Genomic DNA, 23,493 nt, shown 5'->3' with positions numbered 1-23,493 from the left:
AGCGGGAATTTTAAATGCGTTGAAGGCCGAAGTTGACTGAAACGTATGATTTGACCTCAAATATTCTTTTCGTATATATGTATATTTGTACTTGTATATTATTCGACATCTCGCTCAAATTTCCGTTTTTTATTACTAAAACACAGAGCGTACACATTGTTAGGGTAGCGAAGGAAACCGTTCTTTAATATTTTTACAAATACATACACAGATATACACCAGGTGGGAAGGAAAGAAGGAAGGAAGCGGGAAGCAGGCGGTAAGTCACATTCACTTCACCAAAGTGTATTAATAGGAATAATCTGCCGCACACAAAAAAAAAGAAGGAAAGAAAGAAAGAAAGGTGGGAGAAAAACTAACATCCAACAAAAACTAGCAAGATTAGGTGAAGTCAGGAAGCTGGACCGGACAAAAATAAAAAAAAGGACTGGTCGTATCAGTTTCTTTTTTTTTTTCATTCGACTTACATAACCTCGCCAAAAACACTACATCTTGCTTGCTTGTGCGATTAAGACTCATTACGTATCAGAAACAACAAAAAAAAGCAAGTAAGCCAGCTGGAGGGGGGAAAACAGACATTATTTTACAATCACTTTAACACATATCCATGGCCGCCGTAGTGCAGCGTGTGTCTGTTACTTTTGAAGTTACAGGGCTGAATGCAGGTGCATTAAATACGGAACTGTCAAGATTTTCCACGCCAGCACTTCACCAATGTTTCACGTCTCCCGAATATGGACTACACACACACGAGCATCAGAAACATCGTTACGTCCCACCCGCCATTAGTGAATTGAGGCTGGGAATTGTGAGTGATGCAGAAGAAATGGGCGCATGGGGCTTTTCAGCGCCACTTGTTCTTGAAGAAACTGTATCGTCCTTTTACCTTAGCAGTGAGGAAAGCACTTACAGTACTAGCGGAGGCTCCAACGCAGATTATGATAACACGCCACTTCTCCTAACCGCAACAGCTCAAGTTCCAGCCTCATGTGTGGAAAACGCACAATTGCGCTACCGGCTTGTTATTGTTGACGAACTGCTTCTGCAAGCAGCTGCCATTAGTTCGTTATGTCCCGGTGCGGCGATTGTGGCGGTGGAGAATTCCCGTACGCAACCTTCAAAGACTGATCTCCGGCGTGTAAACCGCGTTAACAGGTGTGATTCCGGCTACTATGAAGAGGATGGTTCGGAGGTGCCCATGTTCATGACCCGTATTGACCTGAGGTCACTTAACCTCCACTTTGCGAGGGCATCGGGGCAATTCCCGTTTCTTTCACAGCTTCGCAGGCCGAATTCGACTGACGGAAACCCACGGGGGGCCCCTTATCTCTCACTTTCAATGTATGGAAACGATCCTCGAGTGCGGTATGATCGGAAAAGGTGGCTGGAAAGTTTACCAAAAAAAAGTCGAGACGCGGTACTCTTCATGGAGGAAAATGGTTGGAAGGACACAAGTCGCTCCAACTCCCCTGAAGACCAAGAAAATGGGGATGTGGTTAATCCCTCAACTATTATTGAGGTGTGTGACGTATATCCCGTCCCATCTGAGGGTTGCTGTTGGTGTGAAGGCCATGTCTCCTCATTGCCACCAATGGAACAGCAGATACGTATGGTGAAGAAGCAATTATCCCTACAGAGGGCCTCGGAGAGGGGAAACGCTTCAGCACCAACGTCAACCACTGTGGGAAACACGCCATCTATACCGTCACAGAACACACCAGTTGCAGCGTTACGAAAATATCCAAGTCTACCCTCTGTATCTTGTGCTTCTGCATGCGATGAAGGTTTGACGGAGGATGTTGTTACTGCTGTTACCGCCTTCACTCAGCGTGGCTGGTGTGTCGAACCTCTTCGCCTTGCTGACCCTGTTGCTCCAATGACTCGTGGCGCTCCACAACACACAATGCGAATGTGGCACACAACTGTAAACCTTGCGTTGCTCGCTGGTTGTGGGTTGCAGGTGGAAGTAATGTTGCCCACACCCATATATGGTGAAAAAGAACGCAACGGTGGCACTTCGGTGAGGAAGCCATCCGAGTCGGCGTCAAAAAAAAATGACGTGCAGTCTAAAGGAGAGAACACTGAATCTAGAGGCGCCGCCGCAACAGGCGACACACCGGAAACGTCAACGGAAACACCGCCTGCAGCATCAGAAGTCACTGAATGCGAAAGCAGCACCGGGGTTACCGGTATTCGTTGGTTGAGGGGGTTTGTAATGCTGCAGCCCCCTCTATTCGAACAACGTACAAATGGCACACTTGTTATGCCTGTGTGCTTTCCAGAAATTACTGTGGATAGCGTAAGTGGTCAACCCACCGTCACTGCGCATTGGCACACTCTTTACTTACAGTACCTTCTCGTCTATCCTTTTGCAAACCCTGAACGTAACACGCTGGAGATTGTCCGATCCGTTGCTTCACGCGGCCGACTATCGACAAAAAAACTCGTGGGTCATCGCGGTCTCGGCAAAACATACACACGAGGGCCGGTCGAGCCCGTTGAAAACTTCTCCTTCGCCTCCAACGCAGAATCTGTGGTTGCCGACGGAGCTAGCCCAACGAAGCGCGGCGCAGGACAGCGAACAAAGGCCCCAAAACTAATGGTTAAATTAGCGGAGAACAGTTTGGAGTCACTCAATGCAGCTCACCGTCGTGGATGTGACATGGTGGAATTCGATGTGATGCTCACCCGCGATCGCGTTCCTATCGTTTATCATGATCCGCTCATTCAACTGCAGGCACGGGGGAAGCGAGGAGCCGGCACACGCAATGGCCGTGTAAACTCGTTTGGCTCTCCACCCGATGAGAAGTCCGTAGGTTTTGGCGTCAGCCCATCTTTTATCGCTGATTCCCCAATGTTACAACCCCCTCCTGGCTTCGAATCCGCCATATGTGCAGGCGCCAGTACTTCGGGGAAATCGCTAAGACTTAAAGAGTATCAAATGTTCATGCGCGATCCGCCACAGTTTTCCTCAGTCCCAATCGCGCTGCATCAACTCACTAAGAACCAACTGGATGTTGTAATCACTGAAACATTTACACATATTAAAGCAGGGAACAGGCTGCGTAACTTGATTCTGCAGCACTGGCATCAAATTCTCCGTGTTTATCGAAATAGGGTACGTGAGGAGTTGGCGTGCAAACATGCGAATCAAGTAGTGGAAGTAGCGGCAGGAGTCGGAACCTGCGTCCCATGCACAAAGGAATGCACAGAAAAACACGGCAGCGTTGGTGGTAATCATGCCATTGGGGGATGTGCCGACATCAACTCAGAAAGCGGTGGCGATGATAAATCCAACTCCTCGACCGAAAAGTGCCATAATCACTGTCCCAGCGTGGATGATTACATCAGCGCGTATAATAAGCACAAACGTATCATATCCCAAGAGGAGAATGTGACGAATCGCATCTGCACGCTGCAGGACCTCTTCGAAGGCACCGCGCCCTCCCTGCGTTTTGACCTGGAGGTTAAATTTCCTTTCCAACCAATAGCAGATGCTAATCTCTTTTTGCAAACGGACTCCTTTGAGGTAAATGCATTCGTGGATGATATTCTACAGGTCGTTTTCGCTTTCGCCGATCAGCAACATTCGGTGGATGACGGACTGGGGGGAAAAACGCAACGCTTCAGGGATGTAATATTCAGCAGCTTCGAACCTGATGTGTGTCTGGCGCTGAGGTTAAAGCAAAGCCGTTACCATGTCGTTTATTTGTGTGACACGGAACTGGGCGATGACTTTAAGGATTACCGCTCATTTGGCAGAGTGGAAGGCGCATTGCAATTTTCTATACTGATGAATCTCTCGGGTATCTCTATTCATGCTCCCTCACTGTGCACGGACAAGCAGTTGGGTGAACTAAAGGAAATCCAAGGCATGGCGGAAAGGGAACGCGGAGGTACTTTTAGTTACCCGAACGGTAAAGGCGAGAACACCACACATGATGGTGAAGATAATGATAATGATAATGATAATGATGATAATGGAGCCCACGTAGGGATCTCAGGGAGGAAAATGGATGAATTTTGGTCCAACTTTGACTGTTCTCGTGGAAGGACAATTGTGAATTATGCCCATGGAAAGGGACAGCAGGTGTGGACGTGGGGGGAAATGAACATGTGCGAACGCTTTCGTGCAGCGCAGTCAAAAGGAATGAAAGTTGACGCCATCATTACAGATACCGTACCCAAGTGGGCCACTGATGGAGCGGCATATGGGGGAATGACGGTGTCAACATAAAAATCTTAGAGAACATTAAATTATCAGAGGGCATCTCATGTTAATAACCAAATTAACAAGGAAATTTTTCTTGTCGTTATTGTTGTTTTTATGGAGAGAGAAAAAAAAGGAAAAAGAGAAGGATAGGGAGAGGAAGAGAAGGTTGTTGTTTCTTTCTTATTTGTCCTTTTTTTTTTTTTGTTTAGGTGCATGTGAATGTAAATAGAGGAGGGGTGGATGGGAGATACCTTCATGTCGTAACCTTGGCAATTATTTGGGCAATATTTCGTTTCATGTCCACATCCACGTCGCAGCAATAACCACATATTCACTGCACAAATATATGCATGCGTATACATAAATGATGGGTTATATTCATCCAATAGTTGAATGTTACACTTATTTGAGTTCATAGAAATGTGTGCATATGAAAGTTGCTTGAAGTTGTTGTGGTGGCCGTAAGTCAGAGGAAGTTTAACAGCATGAATAGACGCGGAGAAAAGTATTTAAAAAGGAAAAAAAACAAAAGAAAAAGAAAAAAAGAGGGAATAAGATGTCAAAGAATAGGAACTAACGATGTGACAATTTTACCACTCTGCTTTGTTGTTGTTGTTTTTTTTTCCTTTGTTACCATTTTTATCATTGTTGTTATTTACTAATGTTACTGCTGCTGCTGCTGTTGTTTTGTTTCCTCTTGTTTTTTATTTGGGGGGGGGGGCCTCTTTTCTTTCTCTTTCTTAAATGTTTTTCATATGTTGTTCCTCCTTCTTCTTCTTCAAAATTTAATAATTAAGAAAAATAACAGAAATATTTTCAAGCCCTCCAACTCGCATCGATCATCGTGTTTGTTTGAGGGCATTATAAATTAATAATGTGGGAGATGTTGGTATATTTCTAAAGGGTATTAAACACGGGAAGGGAAACGAACCCACTGGTTCTTTCCTTTTTTTTTTGTTATTGTGGTGGTTGTCTGTTGTTTGTTATTGTTTCAATTTACCCTCTGAAAAAAATATCACAACAATAATATACTATTAATAATATTAATATTATTAAGATGTGAAGCGGAGAGTGGTTGTCTTCCGCACCTTCTTTGTTTGTTTGTTTGTTTGTTTGTTTGTGTGTTTGTGTGTTTGTTTTTTGTCGCCGATTATCTGTGGTTATATTTATATTTATTTATTTATTTATTTATATATTTGTATGTGTGGGTGGGTGTCGTGTGTTTTCCTCCTTCTCCCTTTATTCATCCAATTATCGCCATCCATTACATTGTATTGGCCTCAACCTCTTTTCTTTTCTTTTTTGTTGTTGTTGATGTTGATGACGATGTTCTCTTATTTTATGGTGGTGACGGGTATATTATTAACATGTTTTTTTTCTTTTTTTTTTGTTTATGTTTCGCAGTTGTGTTCACCACACGACTTTTACCAACATTCCTCGAAATTACTTGAATTCCTCCTCTTCTTTTCTTTTTTCTCCACAATTCATTTTTTCCATATTTTATATCTTATATTGTCTTCTTGTTGTTTTTTTTTCTTTTTCTTGTATTCCCTTGTCTCTCACCTCTCATATCTCCTCTTTGCATTATTATGTGAACTGGAAATTATTATCATTTTTTTTATAAATGTTAAGAGAAATGGCGAGGTATTTTCTCTTCGCAAAAAGAGGGAAAAAGAAAAGAAAAGAGAAGTGAAGTGACAAATGACAAGCGCTTTTTTTTTTTTTAATTGCTTTACGTTCATGAAAAGTTTTTATTTCATACGGTGGCTTCTGCATTTGTGAGGCTTTCAATAAAAATAAAAAAGGAAAGGAAAAAGGACAAACAAACAAACAAAAGAGCACATGTGTGTTTATATTTGTGTTTATGTGTTTATACATATAAATATAAATAAAGATATATAAATATATAAAAGAAAGGAGGTGGAAAAGAAAATGATTTCATTTGGAAAGGGGGGGGAGGGAAGATTGCGAGTAAGTGAATGTGTGAACATATACCATTATATATTTATTTATATTTATATTTATATGTATAACAGGCGGATGCCATAACACGTTTCAAAATGGGTTTTGTTGTTGTTGTTGCTGTTGTTTTGATACGAAATGAATAGTTGAGTTTTTTTTTAAAAAAAAAAAAAGAAAAAGAATCGAGTGCGTGTGGGTGTGGGTGTGGGTGTGCATAACTTCAAAATTTGTTATTTTTGAGGAAATTTGCATACGAACGCACTCAAGGGAGGGGGAAAAGGGAAGCAGATGTGTGCAGGGATTAAAAATTAAAATTAGAAAAAAAAATTTGTTGTTTTCATGCAATTATGAAACACGGCGTGTGTCTGATCGTGCAAGTGTGTGTTTCATCCGATTTTTGCGATGGGTAATATTAATAATTTTTAATTTTAATAATTTTAATAATAATTATTATTATTATTATTATTTTCACTATTATTATGCAAGTGGACATGCGGGATTCCTCTTTCCATTTGGTGGTTCATTCACTTATTTGCGGTTAATGATATTTACAAATGCATCTGCAAATATATGTTTACCCTGTTTACGGATTCATGTGTTTGTATTTATATTTTAATTTAGATATTTATATTTGTATGTTTATTTCTAACTGCTTTGTTTTTTTATTCTGTGCTCTCTTTTGTTGTTGTTGTTTCTTTTTTTTTTGTCTTTTTTTTTCTTTTTTTGTCTTTTTTTGTCTTTTTTTTTTGTCTTGTCTTATTTTTATTCGGTGTTGTTTCGTACAGAAACACAAAATGTAAGTTTATATGAGGTGGAAATAAATGGAGTGGAAATGAAGAGTTATATCAAATCTGTGGAAAAGTTTTTTTTTTGAAAAAAAGATTAAGATTAAGATTAGGATTAGGATTATAAAGAAAAAAGAAGAGGGGAAAAAAAAAATGAAGCAGCAGCACGAAACAACACAGAAAAATATTTTTGAGAAGGGGAGGAATAGGCGATAGAAAAAAATATATAAAACAATAAACAAGTAAATATATAAAATAAATAAATAAAGGTGGGCAATAAAAGTTTTTTGTTTTTGTTTTAATCCTCTTCCTCTTTCTCCTTCTGTTGTAAAAAAAGCATTTTTTTTTCTTTTTCATTTCTTATCTTTTTTAATATATATTTATATTTATTTATTTTCGTCATTGCTTAATCCATCATGTATAAACTCCGTCGTATATACTTTACGCATATATGCATTTGCATATATTTTATGTTTTGTTGTGTTTTCCTTTTCTTTTTTCCTTTTTTTTTTTTCGTGTGTGTGTGTGTGTGTGTGTGTGTGATTTTTCAAAAAAAAAAAGAAAGAGTGGCAGTGACACGTGTGAGATGGAAATAAAACAACAAAATGTAAAATATGATGTCATGTATCCGTTAGGGTTAACAAATAAAAGAAAAGAAAAAGGGAGGAAACAGAGAAGCAAATATTGTGATGACAGTGAAGGATTAATGATCATTTTATAACTCTCTTATAAAATTTGTTGCATCGCACATTTTTGTTTGTTTTGATTTGTTTTTTTTTTGTTTTTTTTTTTTTGCGTTTTATTACTTTTTTATTTTACCTTCAATTTCCCCTAAAATGCCTGTTTGGGTGGGTGTCTTCTTCATTTTTATTTCTCCAGTGTTATTTTGTGTTCCTTTTTTTCTTTTTTATTGGCTGTTTATTATTGTTAATTTGTCTCTTTTATTTTTATTTCTGTTTTTGTTTTTTTTTTTAATTTTTAATATTCACCATCTGCTTTTCAGAAGAAAATGACAAAAGCGGAAGCAAAAAAAAAAAAGATACATTTAGTGACTCTCCATTGTCAAATTATTCAACGGCTTCTACCGTTTTTTTTTCCTTTTTTTTTTTGTGTGCGTGTTTCCGCACCCCCCTCCTCCTCCTTTACTTTTCGCAGTGAATTCGTGTTTTTGTGTACCATCATCAAATTCCCTGCAATTCATCATTATGAAATCCCAGTCAACAGCAATTGCCACTCTGGATCTCGTGTTTATTCTTCCAAACAATATATATATATATATATATATATATATATGTCAACGTTTATTCCTCTGTTGTTGCTATTGTTGTTGTTATTTTCATTTTTGAAATCTTAACACACATTCTCACTTTCAAAAATGTATGTATGTATTTATTTATTTTCCTTTTTTTTTCTCTCTTCTTCTTCTTTTTCTCTTCATTCGATCTTCCACAACAAATAACAACAACTACAACTTACTTTTCTTTTTTTTTTTTTAGAGAGAGAGAGACAGGTCTCACTGCTTCCGCTGTTGTGGGGCAGGGGGGGGGAAATTAAATTAAAAAGTTGAGGTGACGTGAGGATTAAAACAGACACAAGAATAAGAAGGCGAGGAACAGGATATATATATATATATATATATATCAATAATAGTAATCATCATTCATTAGCCTCCGAATTATTATTACTATTATTACTATTATTATTGTGTGTGTGTGTGTTTGTGCTTTTTCTTTCCCTTTGTAGAACATGTCACATGTGAAGGCATTTGACCCCGCCGCTCAGGCGCGTTGTGACCCTTATTATAAGCGGAATCATATGGGACATGTTGTGTGTACCCTTTGTGACGTGTGTTGTAGTGATGACAATAATTTCATTAAACATTTGGCTGGTAAAACTCACAGTTTGCAACTTGAGCGCCTTGAGCGCAGCGCTAACCGTGAGAAGCGATTGGCTGAGGAGGAGGAACTTAACAAAGAAGCCATGCGCCGTGCAGAGCAGGAAAAAGCCACACGGGAACTCCTCCTGCAACAAACTTCAGCACCACATGCATCATCAGTTACATCCTTCGCACCATTCGGTCGCCCGGAATTTCATTATTGTACTGAACATGATCCCGAGTTGTATCAAACCAAAGTTTGGTTAGAATTTTATTTCCCACAGGCGGTGGAGGGAGCTCGGCCGCTGCACCGGTGGCGCTCAGCACGTGAACAGGAAGTGGAAAAACCGCCTAATGATGATGTTGTTTATCTTTTAGTGGCTTGCGAGGGGTACATGACGGTAGGGCTCAAGTTTCCATCGAAATTACCGCGCACCTCAAGTGGATTAACATCATGGGGCGGTTACGGAAATGCGGGAAGTGATGAAGAAAAGGGAAGATATCGCTGCAGTTGGGATCCAGTGAAGAAACTTTATGAACTCTTTTTTATTATTGGGTAAGGTAGGCTCACGTATAATAAATAATTGGCCACCTGAGAAGTTAAGAAGGGAAAGAAGAAATGTTTCTGATGCTGTTGTTGATGTGGTTGATGTGATGATGGTGGTGATGCGTTACTTGATGCAATGAGTTGTTGTTGTGTCCACTCTAATTTGCTTCTGCTGCTACTGTTGTTGTTATATTTTATTTTTTATGTGTGTGTATGTGTGTTCTCAGTGCTATCACAACTGGCTTGTTGTCTTTCCTTTTCTTTCGACATGAGTTGGGGGAGGGCGAGAAAGGCAACAAAAAAGAAAGAAAAAAAAATAGGCGCTACGGGGATTTGGGAAAGCGTTGAGTTGCCTTAGAGCCCTGGTGGTAAAACAGAAACAAAACTATTTTTGTAACAACAACAACAAGTAATAAAACAAAAAAATATACTTTACTGTAGTCAACAGAAGTATATACGTATTTATATATATATATATATATATCGACTGACATTACGTAGCGTTATAAAGACAGCAAGGGTGAAAAAAAAACGCGAAAAGGAAAGAAGTCGAAGCCAATTCAGGTGAATAGAGTTGGGGAAAAAAAGGAAGAAGCATTACTACCACTATTGTTATTGGAGATTTCACATAAGTGAAGGTTTTCATTTCCACCACTCGTGTGAAGGAGAAACGGGTCCCCGAAACAAATTTAAAAAAGGGAAGAAAACAACAACAACAGAGCCTCAGCTTCTCCCAGCGCACATCTCTGAGAAAGTGGAGGAGAAAAAAAGGGAGCTAAAAACAGAAGCGAAGGCTAAGGAGTTTATACAAATACAAACAGGTGTAACTATACACAGATTTGATTTTTTATTTGGTTAGTTCCCAGGAACAGACGGGTCTAAGTTGCGCCGTCTGGTTTGACGTTGCAGTCAAGTAACGAACGCGTACAGGAAGGAGGAAGCACAACGAGAGGAGTTGAACGAAAGAAAGAAAGAAAGAAAGGGGGGAGGAAAACAAAAATTAAATAAATAAACGAAAAGCGGATACACATTAACACGAGAGGGTATAAGTTGTAGTCATCAAACATTGAATCCGTGATTATGTCAGCCTCACAAGATGCCTCAATGCTTGGATTGTTTAGGGGACGGCATCCGGCAGTGTCGCAGCGGAGTATTTCATTAGACAAGGAGGCACTTAAGAGGAGCCTTACAACGATCTGCAATGATCTTCAAGGGGCAACTATACGGGAGGCACCCAAGTTTCTGCAAGATCTTCGCACGTTCCTTGACAACACGGTGGAACAGAGTTGCATGTGTGTTCAGGATTTATTCGGTCAACATGTGGCAAACAACATTCTTTTCGTGGTGATGAATAGTGTCCTTCGCCCTGCACTCCAGCAGTATAACGAGGCGGTAACAAAGCGTCGGCAAATGGCGGCATTGGGCCGTGTGAACATTGCTGAGGACGAGTCAGGAACTAGCGCTTATTCAGAAAATAGAGGAAGAAAACTGCGCACCGACTTCGCCCGTCCATGGCGAGCGCTAATTGAGACCGTCCATCATAACCTGCCTGCGTCGGTAGTTCAACAACAACAACAAACCGCTGCCCATTCCTCTTCCTCTTCCTTTTCCTCTATGCTTATTGGGACGGGCAGCAGCTCCGTGGGTGGTGGGGGCGGTGATACGCATTCCATGTCATCCGGCTTCGACACGGCAAAACATCATCATGGAGGAGATGGGAGGGACAATTTCACATCTTCATCCTTCAAATCGGCACCGCAGCACGTGGCACCAGTTGGAGGTGGTGAGGGTTGGGGAGAGGCATCTCACCATATTTGGGCAGTGCCTCCAAACCACGCAGTATTGCCGCTTCTGTGGAAGAACGCCGTTCCCCTCAACGGATTTGTGAGTTGCGCGCTCGAGGTTTTACAGTCGGAGGTTTTGTCCCCAGTCTGTGGTCAGGAATTCGCGCAACTTTTGTTACATCTGTTTCTCTTTGATGGGTATCTATCAAACCTGCTGCCGAAGCTCATAGCGAAGTTGACGGTGCGTCTGCTAGACCTTATTGATAAAACGGTGTATGAAGCAAACGGAAGTGATGCTGGTGGAGGAACGGGGACGTGGGTGCGTGGCCGTGGCGCGCCTCCAGCAGGCGGCTGTGGCAACTCCAAAAAAAGCAACCGAGGACCCACTTCTCATGAGATGAATGATGATGGAGATCAAGCTCCTTCTGTGGAGGAGGGAACAACGTATGCTGCAGTTCTCGTTCAACTCTTTCGGGCGCCGCATCTTCTTAGCGCATTTATGCCCAGCCAGGACACCGCCGTGGCCGTCGATAAACCGGAAAACAACCGCAAAGTCACATTACCCTTTGTCATGCAGCAGCTCGTGAACATCACCATGCGACGCCACCAGAGACCCACGTGTGCACTGCGGTTGGAGGAACACCTCCTGGTGGCTGTAAACTTACTTATAAAAATAGCTCGCGACGACTACCCACTAACCTCAGGTGTGCCGCTGGATCTCCTGAAACCACTGTGTCACTTCTTTTATGCCACAACACGAAGGGATGGCTGGCGATTGGAGGCCTTAACCCTCTTGACCACGCAGGTGTGTGCATCCTTTTCGGCAGTATTAGGCCAAAACGTGCGAGCAGACATTGAACGAAATAGGCCGCGTGCTGCACACCACCACGGAAATGTTCTTGGTAGTAACTCCTGCAGTACCACCGGCAACGCATCCAATCACAAGGAAGAAAAAAGCAACGCGCCGTTATTGCGGTCACAAGCCAAGAGTTCTTCCGCGTCACCACCACCAACAACGTCCCCAATCTGCTCACCAACAGCAGTACAGGCACCTGCTTCCCCCTTTTCCGTGTCTACTCCCCCGCGGACACTGGTATTACTGCATGAAACGGTGTTGCCTTTTATGCGGCAACTATTCACGGTGCCACGAAGTGAATTCAACTTCGTTTCACGTCGTGAATTATCACATTTTCCATGTAGACCACTTGCATCGTTGTTTGACTTTGGGGCCATTGTGCTTTATTTGGCCTGCAGCACACACGACGCCTATTTGGCGCTCCTATTTACTTCCCCTGGATCACGTAGTGGAGACGGCACCAGCAGGCACAGCGGTGGCGACAGTGGCGGTAAATCGGGTGATAGAAGCGAAAGCACCGGTAGCAATAAGAGCCATGATAATGGAGTTAGTACAGGGAGAAAACGTCCACGTGAAGGAGACGAAGGGATCACTGACGTCTCTGATCAGGTCGGCTTCTCCCACGATCCACAGCCCGTATCCACCGTTCACCCGAGTAACGTTATATTGCAGTTGTTTCGCTCGCTGTTCTTCCTCGAAAGCGGCCGTGATGCAGCAGAGACGCCGGTAAGAACGTGCAGGACATTACAAGGGAGTGTGACAGGTGCTTTGAGTGACTCTAACCTACACCGCTGTGGCTCCGCGAGTTTTGGCCTCGGCGCGGGTGGGCACACGCCTTCAAGTTCCACAAGCAGCGGTGGTCCAATTGGCGCGCCGGCAGTGCAGAACAATATCAAGGACAGTTCACTTTTTATGCTTCATCTCCTCGCCCAACCGTGCGCCACGCTTGGTTTTACAGAGCATCAGTGCACTTATTTAGTGGAGCAAGGGATTCTCCCCATTTTTCCGTACTATGGCGTACAGTTAGAGTCGCTACTGCTGGCAGTGCTGCATGCAGTGGGGCCACGATCCTCCGTTGTTTGCCAGCAGGAACTGTTTCGATGGCTAATTCGTCGTTACTTCCCCACTGAAACGGCACAACGAGAGGAAGAGAGTCACCCAAAGGAACAGGTGTACTCTTTGTTGTCACTTTTGCTTGAACGCGGGGTGGTTGGTCAATGCCCATTTCTCGTGACGACCGAAGAACGCATGCGACTGCACTCTGCCGTTCATTTCAGTGCAATTACTGCGCGAATTTATGCTGTTGTTGGTGGGGGGGCGCTGCCGTCGACACCTTCAACGGGGTTTGGGGGACCGGTAGCAATGGCGGGGGGAATAAGTGGATCAGGGGTGGAAGGTGTATTACCGCTTAACCAGCCACTTGGAGAAACATTCTCAGCTGCAAGGCGAACAGGCGTCTCAGGAGCGGGACCGTCTCTGTTAGGTCCCTCCGCTTCCGCTGCCTTTGCACCCACAAACAACGCCATCAAAACGGGTATCCCGGTGTCGTTGTTTAAGTCCATGATGCAGTTTCTCTCAGCCTACCATCATTATGGAGCTACGGCAGCTCAAATAACCGCATCCCATCGGGTTTCAATGAAGAAACGAGTTCGTGACGGGTGCTCTCAGTCGCTACACGGAGACCAACTGATGGATTTGCCTACAGCATCTCTACGGCTCTCGACGGTGCTCTCCTTTGTTGTAGCTGGCATTTCACACGGTGTTTGTTTCTTTCCGCATGATGATGGTCTCGTGTGGAGACAGGAAACAGACTCCCCTGCCGCTGTTGCGAGAGCGGCCGAAGCGTTTGAAAGTGTGCTGAGTTCAGCGGAGGATCATGTGTTGTCCTTATGCCTTATTATCACCGAGAGCACGATGGGTTGTCAACACTCCCTCGTGGCGACTGCCACATCGGGCGTTAAGGTTACCACCGCTTCTGAAGCAGGAACGGATAGCGCAAATTTTCTATATAACATGGGTGGTGGAAGAAGCGTTGCGTCATTGCGGCGCATCAGAGAGAAACTTGGCCACTCGCGCCGTCTTGTTGGCTCAGCTTTTACAACGCCTGAGAAGCAGCTTCCTGCATCTGTTTGTGAGGCTGCTCGTGGACACTGGCTTCTTCTATATGAATTCTTATCGCTCTCCAGGGAAGAGGTGTTGCGTGACATGCAGGGACCTTCAACTACTGGAGTTTGCAGCGGCTATGACATTTGTGGGCAATACCCTGAAGGCACGTCGGAGGGAAGTGTATTGGATGTCGGTGGTAGTCGACTACGTCCTGGGGATACACCAGCCGCTGTAATGGAAGCCCTTTCTGCTGAAGTTGTTCGTGCTGTAACTGAGATGGCGTGCAGTGCAAAAATTGCGACCACGTCTGCTGGGATCGTTGGCACTGAACCATCTGCGTACCAACAACAACAAGGCATGTGTGAAGAAACCGTGGCACTGATTCACCGCAAGTTGTGCATCCATTCCATTCAGGTTCTTCATTTTATTCTGCGCTTATACCGGCTTGGGATATGGCACCTTCCTGAAGGAAAATGTAGCCGGCAACCGGGGGAGTGCACAGGTGCAGGGGTTGTCGCAAGCGCAAAGTCTGATGGCAACGCCAACCTGACTGGAGGGTGCTCAGACAGACTTAATAGTGGTGACAATGGCGACAGTGAGTCGGAAGATCTTCGTGTGCTTCTGGATTTTACACCACAGCAGTTATTTGAACAACCTGCTTCGGTTTTTCAACGTCTTCCCACGCCCCCTGGTCGAATCTACTACGCTGTAATGTGGTTGTGTCATTACCTCACCACCCGTCTGCTTCGCGATTCGCTCACGCAAGCTCGTGCGGTGCTTCGGGCGCTGCTGCTCCTACTCCATGATGTCGGCACAGAGCTTCTTTCACGGTCTCTAGCACTATGGGAACCGCGCCAAACTATTCTCAGGTTTGTCGGTGCCACATGCCGTCGACTGCTTAATGAAGGCATATCCCGACTTGCTTCATGGAAACAGACGGAAATAACGACCACAGACAGCACAATAATCGTTCAGGCCACCATGCGACTCAGCTGCAGAGTTCTGGGTGAATTTCTAACGCTGGTGCGCCACAAGCGTTTGATGCTGGCCGCCGCTGAACCTTTGGTGGACCCCTCGGACGTAACAGCTGTAATTGTGGACATTCTTGTGAAGAATGAGCTCATTTTACCTCTTGACAGAATCTCTGGCCGCAACGACGCTGCTGAAGAGGGAGCAGATACCCGGGCGATATTGAAACCCCACCCATTCGTGCCCTTCGTTCTGGCGTCCGTTGACTGTTTGGCGTATCTGCTCCAGTTGCTGCGTGGTTTATGGGGAGATATGAACGCGCGAAATGCACTTCTTGCGCTGCTCGAAACTCTCTTCGCCCGCTATGCCCACTCCATGTGTGAAAGCATATTCGCAACATTCGGCTACTATGCGTTGCACACAAAGGGGACTGCAACGGTAGCAGCTCGTTATGCCATAGCGCCCGCTCACTCCGCCGAAAGGTGCGAAGGCCAGCAAAATGAGTATCGGTTATCGACTAAGGGTGTCGGAGTCGACGAACCGGAGAAAGAGTTACTGTGTGAGGAAGGGCAAATGCTGAAGCGCTTTGTTGAACGTGTGAGCGACTCTGCGCAGAGCGACATCCCACCTCTTACTCCCCAACGACAGTGTGCCGTCATATCAGCTATATATGGTCTTCTTTTCCTCTGTGACGCTCAAGTTGCAGAAAAGCTCGGTCGGTACATATTTTCCTTCTTCTCTCCCGATGCCCCTTATGCCGTGCGGCAGCACACAGCTCTGCAGGTTCGCTTTCTGTTCAGCCGGTTTAGCGATCGAGCCGGAGCTGTGATGCGCGATATGATTGCCAGCGCTCGCGAGGGAATGAACTCTACGAGCGGTATGAGCTGTGCGACAAGTCTACGGGCGGTAGCTGAGGCGGCAAGGGCGGTGCCGTTGATGGAGCCCCGAGTTGTGTGCAAATTACTGGAATGTTGGGCCACGCACGGCTTCATGCATAAGGATTTGATTCTCGAATGTCTCCAGTTGATTGGTGAGTACGCCCGACTTAGGGTAGGGGGCAGCGGCGTCGCTGACAATGTAGGTACTCTGCTAGGAAGTGACGCAGCTGAATTAGAATTGGCGATTGGAGAGGGAAGTAAGATGAGTGCTCAACAGTTGTGCCACCACCACCGTGAACGGCTTTTATTTGATTGGTTGTGGAGCTTCGGTCACCCGCTAGAGGCATTGCCTATTACGTGCTTTGGCTTTAGCTCTATATCGCAGCTTTGGGCAGCTTTTATGCCGTTGTTGTTGCCGATCGTTTTATTATGCTGCTCAAGCCGTGGTTCGAATAGCGTTCAAGCACGCGAAGCTGTGGAGGACGAGGCTGCAGGTGCCGTATTCATGCGGCCCAGTAGCCTCCTCTGGCGGTTAGCTATCTTCCACCATCGACAACAACAGCGAGAGAAAACTCCAATTGAGGGGGGAGAGAAGGGTGACGAAGCGGTTGGACAAGAACCTGATCCTGAGTGCACGCCGCAGTTACTTATCGAATGCATCGTTGCACACTTCCCTGATGTAGTGGCACGGTTACTCCTGTTTGCCTCCTTATCCGAGAAGAGTGGAATGGGTGTCGAATGGTCACAATTGACTGGAGCGCGTGTCAGATGCGGTCACCAAAGCTTTATGGGGCTGAAAGACACCCGGAAATGTGTCGAGGAACCCGACGAAGACGCGAAGTTGGAAGAAGCAGGATGTGCTGCTCGAGTGGCATTGGAGTGGCTGCGAAGCGCACTTTCCCACCGTTTTGCTTCACTTATGCGTTATAATGCTGATGGTATTCTGTGCCGTTTTGTAGATCTCGTCGGCACCCTCTCACCGTACATCGAACTTAAGCAGATTCACTGGGCAGTTAAGTTGCTCTGTGAGTCAATAGGTGACGTGGCCTCTTCGAACACACAACAGGCGATGACAGAAATGCGAGAGCTATCGCGTGGTTCCCACCCGCCTTCAGCGTTTGATCACCAAGCAGTGCATGCATTCTTCTCAAACGACGGTGGCGACCATGCATATGTGTTACTCCAGCGACTGTACGTCTGTCTCACACAGGACCTAAACCGTGGGGCGCGTCGTCTGCTTCTGGTGCGGATGTTCAGAGATATTGTGGGGGAGTGGTGGAGTCGTGATTTGCTCCAACAAGTGCCTCACATGTTGCACACAGTTTTGCGGATGTGTGGTAATATGCTAATGACATGCCCGGATGTACGCCCTGTGGTATGCGAGGTGCTGCTACATGTGTGGTCAGTTGTTGTCACTACGCCCGCAACCGCACCCTCGGCAGTTTGTATCGGAGCTGCAGCAGATGAAGCGTTCATCTCCACCATTATGTCATCGTTGACAGAAGAGTCGCGAGTGGTGTCGTCAACATGGGACGCCATGAAACGCTCGCGGAGGGCGTCGCAGGGCAGTTGTGCCGATACACCTGTTGAGTTCATAAACGTTGATAATGAAGAGGAGGAAGTGGCCGTGTCAAAAAGTATTGGTGTCGAACAACAGCAAGACGAGGTTCGTCAACAGGACCAAGCAGACATGGCCAACAGCTCCGGGGTTAGCGCAAAGGGGCCGGCACGTCGTGTAGCGCGTGTGCTATCGCAACTTGAGAACGTCATTCTCGTCTCTGGAGCACCAGCCTCCTCTTTTTATGATGATGTCGCATCTGCTGTGGATCGTGACAGGGAGGCTTTCGTGGCACTCATTCGCCTGTACAGACTTAACGAACAACAGCGGCTGCGGCTCTCCGGGGCGGGTTCGCAGAGAGTGCCCAACTCCACGGAAAATGTCACCATTAAAACAGCCAGCGTTGCCTACAACACGTGTTGTCGAGCAGTGCAACATTTGCTCACAGTGGTGTGTTCTGATACCGCTGGACAATCTGCACAGTCCACTGTAGCTGTAGGTGTCTCTCCAGTGGCAGTTGCGGCGCCTGTCACAGTGTTTCAGACAACAAACCGTGATGCTCAATTGAGTGCGTTTCATCTTCTTCGTGCAATTTGCTGGTGCTTCATCGAGTCTGGATGCGAGAGTTGTGTGGAGTCATTATTTTCTCCGACAGCAGACATCCACAGCCTGTTGCAGCAACGCTCACTGGATGAGGCTCTACATCACGTCTACCGTCAGCACCTTGAGCAACTCTACCGACTTTCATTCGATGCCGATGCATGTAATGCCCACATTGCATCCACTACACTTCGTGGGTGGCTCACCAGCATCAAAAAAGAGGATGGCAAAAGCATAAATGAGGGTGATCCATTTAGTGAAGGAGCTACCGTCAAAGTGGAGACTTTGTCAGATGCCAACGATGCGGATGAGGCACCAGTCAGGTCACGCCGAAAAGTTGGAGGGAGTGCCACACTCATTAGACGGACACTACAATTATTTGAAAAAGACGGAGAGGAACAGCGGCAGACTCGTCATAACAGGGGGAATCAACACTTGGAGTGGACGAACTCGTTTGTCAGTCTCGGGGATTTGGCGGTATTTTGCCGGGAGCTGAGCAGCATTCCACGAAACATCAGCGCAGTTCGTACTGACGCGGCAGTCGAACAACTTAACTCCCTCAGAAGTTCGTTGGTGTGGGACGCACTCCAGCTGCATGAAGATGAACCACGTTTTCTGCGTTTGTTTCTCATAGCAATCATCCGCCAATACAAGCTGCAAGAGCGTTTGGGCACCATCTCCACGGTGCTGAACTGTATGTTACTGCCCGTGCAAATCACCCCAAAGGGCATCACCGGGGGAAATAGCAGTCTTACGTGGTTTATTGAAGGATTCCTTCCCATAACGTTGCTTCATGTTATACTACTGAAAGAGACCTCAGTACAACGCGAGGAGCGGGCTACGTGGTCCGGTCGACTGGAGGAGTGTCTATTCAAGCGAGCGCAACAGTTTCCACATACCACCCGCCTATTCCTGCGCGCATTGAATATCTGCCGATCTGTGATCATGACAGCAGTTCGAAGCCGCGGTGTACGGTCGGACGCATCAGATTACAATCAACGCGGACAATTTGCATTGCCGGAGGGGCGTGGCGCTGCGGAGGTGGCGGGAGGTATAACATTCCCGCCGTACGTGCGTAGTGAATACGGTGATCCACCGGAGATAAATGACATGAAGGATTCATATTGGCTTTCAGACATTGACCCACTTACCCTAGCCGCAGCCGCTGCGGCTTGTCATGAACCTCATTTGGCTGTTCTATTCACAGAGCTCAGCGGCGAGTCACTCCTTGGTCGACGAAAGGGAATTCCGTCCACTGTCGCTGATATTTCTGCTGCATCTACGCGCGGTTTATCCGCTGATGCACACAAGCAAAAGGAGACCTCAGTACTCTTCCCGTCTGTTAATCCTGATGTGTGCCGACGTGGGGCTTCCGATGGTCGACCGCGGCAGTTGCGGGCCGATGTGGCACAGGCGGAGTTAGCCCTACGTCTCTTCAATTTCCGGTCTGCAGTTCATGCCATTCTTGTGGATGTGAAGGAGGCTCTGCGTCTTCGTGAGGGCAACTATGACGACCTCCCTGCTTCAGCAAGCGCAAGTTCCAAACCCACTCTAACAAGCACCAGCGCCGTGGGCGGCACGGGGGCAGCATCAAGGTTAGCCATGCCCGCCCAAACGGGTGCCGCAGCTGAAGAACACACAACGCCATGGGAAGAGGCGTTTCTTCTGCAACACCCCATGCGTCGAATTGAGCAGGAGAAGAGCCGAGGTAACTGGCAGGCTGTACTATGTTTGCTTGACCGCCTGGAGCACCCTGTTTCCAACAACTCGAGCCGTGATTACCAGACCAGCATTTCGGATGCACGTATTGTGATTGAGAAGGCGAACGCACTGCTTCATCTTGGGGATCCGGGGACCGCCCTGCACCTACTGGCTTCCGCTCTCAAGAGGAAGTTTCACACCTCATTTTTTGGCGTTGTTAGAGGAAGTAATGATCATATTCAACAACCAGTCCAGGACGCAACTGAGGAAGAAGAAAGACATGAGAATGAGTGTATGCAGTTGCGGGCTGCGTTAGCCGGTGCTCTCTGGCGGAGTGGGCGGTGGGACTTGAGGTTTCTACAAGAAGATGGCTATCAGCAACAGCGGAAACTCCATGATTTGTTGCTGCCGACCACTGTTACGGTCGACGAAGGCATTTATCATGCCCTACAGTGTGTGAGGCGTGGCGATCGACATGACGCCCACCGTTGGTGTGCGCAGGCGCAGCAGCATCTGCTTCGACAGCTTAATCCCTCGAACTGGCGGTATATAATGTTGCGGGCGGAAGCTTTGCAGCAAATTGAGGACTGCGGTAAGCATGAAATTCGAGTGGGTTCCGCAAGACCTCCACGATGGGTTGGCACTTCCCTCGCGCACGTGCGTCTGCCGTATGACGAACTTCAACTTCTGGACAGCGTGCAACAGCAACTCTGTGTTGTCTGTAAACAACCACAGTGGTGGCTTACGCATCTGGAAGTATGCAGTGAGCGAGCACTGTGCTCGAACAAACCGCTTTTGGTTCGGCAATGGGTTTCGTCCTACGCAGAGCTCTCAACAGTGGTTGATGGCGGTGTTGGCGGTGGTAGTGTTGAGGCACATGGCTCGAACGGCCCGGATTGCAACCTGAACCCCGTACTGCAGGCCGCCACGAGCTCATGTGGTTTACCAGCTTCCGTTCTTATAGCTCTCGTACATGCCCGTGCGGAGTTTGCTTGCGGCTACCCACATCGCGCAATTGCTATTCTTCAGAACATTGCAGCACCGTCGCCAGCTTCTCCGCAGGTAGGAGCTTCTGGAGATCCACAGTTTTCGTTCCTTTCTCCTTTTGCTGTGGGTGTGCCTGGACTATCATTTCCAAAGAATCCTTCGCTGATGCCACCTGTCGTTTTGCAGCTCGTTGCTTGGGTTACCGAGGCTCGACTGGTTCCCCTTTCACAGATAGTGCGTGATCCCTTCTTTACTCGATGCGCCATTGACGACCGGACTGGATATTGCAGCCTGCAACTAGCCAGGTTATGTCATACTCTCACACGTGACATTGCCGAGCGGCTACGCAGTTACAATTATCGCACAATGCAAAAAAGTATGGAGAGCTTGATCCACACACGCACCGAGCTGCAGCAGAAACAAGAGCAACTATCCAAATCTGGGGTGAGCAGAGAGGAGAAGAATCTTTTGCGGCGCCGTATTTCAGGCCTCATTGCAGAGCATGCTTGTGATGAGAGGGAGTTTGTGGAGGAAGCGGAATCTTACGCTCTGTACAGGCGAAGTGCACTGAATGGCTACTCGCGGTTCTTGCAACTGAGTGGACATGATGGTGATGATAATGACATCCTCGCGGTGTTTGGTTTTGTGTCACTGTGGTTACATCAAGATGAAAGCTATGTGCGAAAAGACACCTCTCCCGCTACGGACAACGTCATATCAAAGGCCATAAGCAACACGCCTCTGCACAAGTTTCTTCCCCTTTACTCACAGCTGGTGGCGCAACTGGGCACGTCTTTAGATAATAAAAACCTTGAAACATTGGTGCACCGAGTTGCAACGGAGCAGCCACTACGTGCCGTATGGCCGCTTCTTGCGCTTGCGAATGGACATGTGTTTGGCCCAGGTGTGGGAGACACCGGAGGTAAAGGTGCCTCCAGTGGTGGAGTTGTGCATGTGGTAGATGAGGAAAAAGTTGCTATCGCCAGACGTATTCTAACTTCCCTTAAAGAACCGAGTGCACAACCTTGGGGGAAAAGTAAGAGCACCGGCAGCAGTAAGAAAACAAGTAGTGACGCAGAGGACGCCTCTGCATTTGAGTGCCGAAGGAAGTTTATCACTGATGCAGAGAGCCTTTCCGAAGCCTATATACAACTGGCCTTTCACCGCGCAGATGCTGCTGACAATGTGGAGTGCAATATTCCGAAAACTTTTATGCTTATCAGCGACGCGCTGCAAGATCTTTCTATCCCGCCTCCCACGCTGACTGTTCCCGCGACTAACTCTGCGCTGTCAGCGTCCCTACTGAGGCACGAGCAAGATGAGCAACGGGCTCAAGTGCCGCGAGTTATGAAGTACAAGAGCACTTTCAGAACGCCTGGGGGGATTAACGTTCCAAAGGTGCTCCGCTGTGTGTTAAGTGATGGTCGCACAGTCCAGCAGTTGCTTAAATCTCAGGATGACCTTCGTCAAGATTCTCTAATTCAGCAAGTGTTTGGCTTATCAAATGCCTTGTTTGAGAAGCACCCCTTAACGCGGCAACTCCACATATATACCTACAATGTTGTACCCCTTGCCCCAACCGTTGGGTTGATTGAGTGGGTGGATGGTACCATACCACTGGACCGTTACTTAAACAGTAGCAGCAGTAAGAACCCTACCGGTGCTCATGAGCGGTACTTTCCCACTGAAATCACCTCGAAAGTGTGTCGAGCGCGCCTCAATGAGGCAAGCAAAACGCAAAAGCACGCTGTGCTACTCTCCCTCTATGCAGAGTTCAGTCCCGCCCTCCATTATTTCTTCCTTGAACATTTCTTTACACCACAGGAGTGGTTGCAGCGGCGGGAAGCGTACACCCGTAGTGTGGCGGCATCAAGCATGCTCGGCTACATACTCGGCCTTGGCGACCGTCATGCCAACAATTTACTCCTCCACGTGGGTCGCGCTGAGTTGGTGCACATTGACCTTGGTTTCGCCTTTGATCAAGGAAAGTTGTTGCACGTGCCGGAGTTGGTTCCCTTTAGACTAACCCGTAATATTGTTGATGGCTTTGGTGTGCAGGGGACGGAGGGACCGTTCCGCCACCACTGCCAAGCCGCACTTCAACTACTTCGCGGGCAGAAGGAGTTTTTTACCACAATTCTCGCAGCCTGTGCGCATGACCCGCTTTCTCGTTGGGCAGTTTCAATTATACCCCCGCAACAGCAGCAGCAGCAGCAGCAGAATGCTCAACAAGATGAACAGGACAGTAACGGTAGTGGCGCCAACTCAGCACGGCAGCAAGGCGTGGGTGTGCACCGAAAGAAGCCAACATACGCCGATGCAGAGCGGGTACTTTCCCGTGTAATGGAAAAAATTCAAGGCTACGAATCTGGCGAATTGCTCAGCGTGCGCACCCATGTACAGAAGTTACTCCAAACAGCGCAGAACACGGAACTGTTGGCCCAAATGTTTCACGGCTGGTCACCTTGGCTGTGATTATTATTATTATTATTATTATTATGCGTCCATTACGCGTTTGGTTGTTCAATGGACTGCACTTTCTTGTGTTGTTGTTGTTTTTGTTATTGTTGCTTTTTTTTTTCCTTTGTCCGTCATGGTGGTGGTTCAGTTGGTGATGATTGGCTCACGTTGTGAAGTAAAAAATCCTTGCACACGTACTTAGTTAAACAGA

General features: G+C 46.7%; 5 protein-coding genes across 5 annotated transcripts; 4 read left to right on the top strand and 1 right to left on the bottom strand.

Moving 5' to 3' along the window:
- Positions 1 to 607: 607 nt before the first annotated feature.
- On the top strand, positions 608 to 4,237 carry TbgDal_II890 (hypothetical protein, conserved; the record flags this gene model as incomplete). Its single annotated transcript, XM_011773370.1, has 1 exon — positions 608 to 4,237. One exon carries the CDS (start codon positions 608 to 610, stop codon positions 4,235 to 4,237), a length of 3,630 nt encoding a protein of 1,209 aa, XP_011771672.1.
- Positions 4,238 to 4,272: 35 nt separating this feature from the next.
- Positions 4,273 to 4,629, bottom strand: TbgDal_II880 (hypothetical protein, unlikely; the record flags this gene model as incomplete). The annotated part of the gene is made up of 1 exon (XM_011773369.1): positions 4,273 to 4,629. One exon carries the CDS (start codon positions 4,627 to 4,629, stop codon positions 4,273 to 4,275), a length of 357 nt encoding a protein of 118 aa, XP_011771671.1.
- Positions 4,630 to 5,413: 784 nt separating this feature from the next.
- Positions 5,414 to 5,911, top strand: TbgDal_II870 (T. brucei spp.-specific protein; the record flags this gene model as incomplete). The annotated part of the gene is made up of 1 exon (XM_011773368.1): positions 5,414 to 5,911. The coding sequence occupies one exon, from the start codon at positions 5,414 to 5,416 to the stop codon at positions 5,909 to 5,911; it is 498 nt and encodes a 165-aa protein (XP_011771670.1).
- A 2,795-nt stretch (positions 5,912 to 8,706) lies between these two features.
- Positions 8,707 to 9,396, top strand: TbgDal_II850 (hypothetical protein, conserved; the record flags this gene model as incomplete). Its single annotated transcript, XM_011773367.1, has 1 exon — positions 8,707 to 9,396. One exon carries the CDS (start codon positions 8,707 to 8,709, stop codon positions 9,394 to 9,396), a length of 690 nt encoding a protein of 229 aa, XP_011771669.1.
- Positions 9,397 to 10,463: 1,067 nt separating this feature from the next.
- Positions 10,464 to 23,297, top strand: TbgDal_II840 (phosphatidylinositol kinase domain protein,putative; the record flags this gene model as incomplete). The annotated part of the gene is made up of 1 exon (XM_011773366.1): positions 10,464 to 23,297. One exon carries the CDS (start codon positions 10,464 to 10,466, stop codon positions 23,295 to 23,297), a length of 12,834 nt encoding a protein of 4,277 aa, XP_011771668.1.
- Positions 23,298 to 23,493: the final 196 nt, after the last annotated feature.

Source organism: Trypanosoma brucei, chromosome 2 (genome assembly GCF_000210295.1).
Source record: "Trypanosoma brucei gambiense DAL972 chromosome 2, complete sequence".
Classification (NCBI taxonomy): Eukaryota; Euglenozoa; class Kinetoplastea; order Trypanosomatida; family Trypanosomatidae; genus Trypanosoma; species Trypanosoma brucei.
The sequence above is the reverse complement of the archived record's forward strand: the minus strand, read 5'-3'. Positions and strand labels throughout refer to the sequence as shown.